Source organism: Lygodium microphyllum, chromosome 25, assembly GCF_053477565.2.
Source record: "Lygodium microphyllum isolate KBCC chromosome 25, Lygodium_microphyllum_v1.1.10, whole genome shotgun sequence".
NCBI lineage: Eukaryota > Viridiplantae > Streptophyta > Polypodiopsida > Schizaeales > Lygodiaceae > Lygodium > Lygodium microphyllum.
The window spans coordinates 22106583-22110309 of NC_141159.1; the positions used below are offsets into that span (position 1 = coordinate 22106583).

At 40.4% G+C, this 3727-nt stretch overlaps 1 protein-coding gene across 1 annotated transcript; it reads left to right on the forward strand.

Annotated features, from left to right (window-relative positions):
• Positions 1 to 541: 541 nt before the first annotated feature.
• On the forward strand, positions 542 to 2678 carry LOC148013969 (MADS-box transcription factor 14-like). Its single transcript, XM_087666686.1, has 5 exons — positions 542 to 861; positions 934 to 1033; positions 1118 to 1159; positions 1366 to 1407; positions 1559 to 2678. Exons 2-5 carry the CDS (start codon positions 941 to 943, stop codon positions 1640 to 1642), a joined length of 261 nt encoding a protein of 86 aa, XP_087522812.1. The 5' UTR covers positions 542 to 861; positions 934 to 940; the 3' UTR covers positions 1643 to 2678.
• Positions 2679 to 3727: the final 1049 nt, after the last annotated feature.

Sequence of the window (3727 nt, forward strand, 5' to 3'; positions counted from 1 at the left end):
TGTGGGATGACCGGAATCTTTTTCCTTTTACCAACTTAACATTCTCCGTTAGAATTTAGGAGAGTCTTTCAATGAGTTATCTTGCTAGATTGGCCTTGATGGACTCAGAGGGGCTCAAGAATAGTAATGGGACGAAGATGTTGTCAACTTGCATGGATGAGACATGGAGCTGCCGCCTTGCATACGATGTGGTGTTGATATGGTGCTTATCCATTCTGAGTTGGAGCCTATGATGGTGCTGACGTGGAGGCTATACGTGCAGCCTCCTAAAGAGCACAAAGGATAAAAGCATGGAGAGCCGATGCTATACAAACCATCATATGATGCTCCAGCTTTCGGGGAGACTGCACGACCGAAGCAAACGCTTCATCGATCGGATTGCAAGAAGCGTAAGGTGTTGTGAGGCTTAAAGAAAGAGAAATGCTCGGCTATAAATGGTAACGTGAAATCTACAATGAAGATGAAACCGACCATGTAACAAGTATCGTGAACCTCTTCGAAGCTGGAGCGGTGGTGAATAATAAATTACTCTAGAAGACAGAACAGTAGCTTGCAGTTGATGTTGCTTTGCAGAGCTGGTGTAGTTTGTATGTACATAGTTATTCGTAAGAGAACAATAACGTTGTCAAGCTACTTTTAAAGTCGTCACAGGTCTGAGAAGGCAACTGTATTATAAATGACCATCAAGTAAAACTATATTATAAGTGTCCAGTCCCTCCGTATTTCCAGCTTGCTTCATTATGCTGCTTTTGAAGTTGGAAGAATACCTCTCTGATCAAGGGCTTGTTCATCCCTCCAGTTTTGGAAAGAAGAAGCTGCACGCTCTAAGAAGGAGTTGACCACCCTGCAGGATGCTTTCAGGTTTGGGAAAAATTTGATTTGATTTATGATTCGTTGTAGCGAGTACCTGACAAGCATACTGGTTTGTTGCAGGCACTTGATGGGGGAAGATCTTGAGAGGTTGCAGTTAGAAGAGATACACGCACTGGAAAGCCAATTGAGAAAGGCCATCGACCATGTAAGATCCAGACAGGTACACATGCCGACGGGACGGTAATGCTGTTCGCATTAACCCTGTCGTCGTACTATACCAACTAAGTCTCTATATGTTGAGCAGACTGAAATGTTGATGGGAAAAATAAAGGAGCTTAAGGAGCAGGTATGCGCAGCAAAGACTTGATTTCAAGAGACCCTTTGCATTCCTATATATTCACAATGTTTTGCACGTAAGACGGCTCAATATTTTGCGGATTGCTGAAGCCTGATATACGAGCGAAAGTGGCCTGCACTTAGACGTCCGTAATAATACTTACTTGGATCACATCACATGGTGTATTATGTGACATGACTTGTGACTTTCTTCAGGGCCGATCGCTGATACAAGAAAACGACGTGCTCAAAGCTCAGGTAATATATCACCTGACGACCGATTCTGGACGTCTGTACGTCTATGATCGAGTAGCAGTTATAAGGAGGATTGTGCTTCTATACACATCTGACGATTGTCAGATAGGCCTGTCTGGTCTGTACACGTGTGTGATGTTGTTGGTGCATGCAGCTGCTGGCGGTACCGAACGAGCAAACGTCGTTTTTGACGTTATTAAGCATCTGCTCCGAAGACAGCAAAGAGACACGGGCTTAACACGTTAACATATCGTTGGCCCCTTAATTGAATATCGTGATTCGTACTGCCAGAGAATTACCGCAGCCATGACGCAATACAGACGCGACTTGTCCATACAATTTTCATTTTCAAATGATTCAGGTGATGGAAGGCTTTAGTTTCGTATCGGCCGCCCCAAAACTGGTCGTTGCCCAGTTGGAGCATCCAAAACCCACACAATGCCAGTAAAGTATACCTTTGACGTGCTTCAATTGTGCAGAACATTCCTGCTTACTGCATGTGGGCCAATCCATTCTGTCTCTCATAATTGATGTCTGACTCTTCTATTTTTGGCATTTTTTTTTGAACAAAATACGTCAAGGAATTTCGCATCTATCAAAGGCCATGTTTACTTTGGGATGCTATTTGTCAATTTTCACCCACATTATGTATAGTATATTTAGGCTTTAGATAGTTATAGGCTTATACTAGATCAATGAAAGGTATTTCAATACACTTAGTTGTCACATGAAATATTGGGCGTCCCGTCAAATTCAGATCTTACTTACATACACACACCCACACGTTGTGTATGTGTTTGTGTGTGTGGATTTCATCTTCTATGCACTCCTATCATACAACGGAATGCACACAAACAAAGGTTGCTTTGTACGCACACACATGGAGCATTGGATGACAGCCTACTTGGCTATATAGATTAATCTTTTGCTCCGCATGTTGGGCAATCAATGTTAAACCATTGGTAAAAGAACTAGTAATATTGTGAGCCATATACTATTTCCCCGAGTTTGAGTGCTTTGTAGAGGTGGCGAGGGTAGTGGCTACACTTGCAATTTGTAGGTTACCACAACACTAGAAATATGATAGAAAGCCCATTGCAATGTTAGGCCTTTTCTTGTGGAGTACTTGAGAAATCCAAGTGGGTTTATGGAGCCTTGACATAACTTCTAGGGAGGTTTGAGAGGTTTAAATGTGTATGCAAATGTTTTGTTTGTTCTTGATACCCAGGTTAAAGCATGGATTGTTGAAGATAAATTCAAGCTTAAAGCGCCCTTGTTTCACCAATAATGCAAATTTTCCTTTGTGGAACTCCAATATTTTGTGGTGTTTAAGTAATCCTTCTTTGAATGTCTCTCAACTTGTGTTCATGTGGGATGGATGTACTTTGATTATTTGATCTCAGGCACTTTTTATGTATTCAATATTTCTTTCTCTTAACTTAAAAAAATTTCAAGGTCCTCACTTACATACTTCAAGAATAGCCTTTCCTCACAACAAACTTTATGTTGGATTGAGACCTCGACAAACGATGCATATAATTCAAAAACGTGATGGAGGGAGGCCTTTATAAGCATTGACAAGTTTTTGAAAATAAATCAAGACCCTCCCACACATTGAGTAGTCCTAGGCTTCTTGGAAAGCTTAATTACGTGATAAGGCTGCTCGTTGATTCAATTTCAATTAATGAGTGCATTTTTTGTAGTTGTTTTGGTTTGGTTGCGAGGCTGTCACTGAGTTTTTCATTCATATTAGACAACTCCATTTTTCTCCACAAAAAGGTTTTCCATCCTTGATTATGCTTTTACCCACCAACTTTAATACGGAAGAAGTAATTAACAATAGTGCCTAGTTTGGAGAGGAGCTTCATGCTTCAGAGATGCCTTTCCTTTTGAGTGAGAATCTTCAAATGTTGTGCAAGATACAAAGTGGGCATTTAGCACACAATGTAGCTAGGACCCTTGTTTATATGATTCTTGTATGTCTATTTTGGATTTAAACATACATCACTTTGGCAAGGATACCACTAACTATCTCAATTCTTAACAGAGTCTATTCACTTCTATTGAGCCTACTCCCAAGGACAGTAGTGTGGTGTGTCCCATAATGCCTCTTACCTTGCTAAAGAAGCTGAAAAAATTACATTGACTACTATTAATGGCAGTACTTTTATACTTATGTATACTTTGTATGCAATAGAAAGCTAGGAGAACTTTATGTTGGTTTGTACACTTGCAAAGATTAGCTTGATTGTGAAGGCTCATGATTCCTCTTGTGGTGATATAATTATTATATTTAGTTTCCTATGTTTATGGGTATATAAGT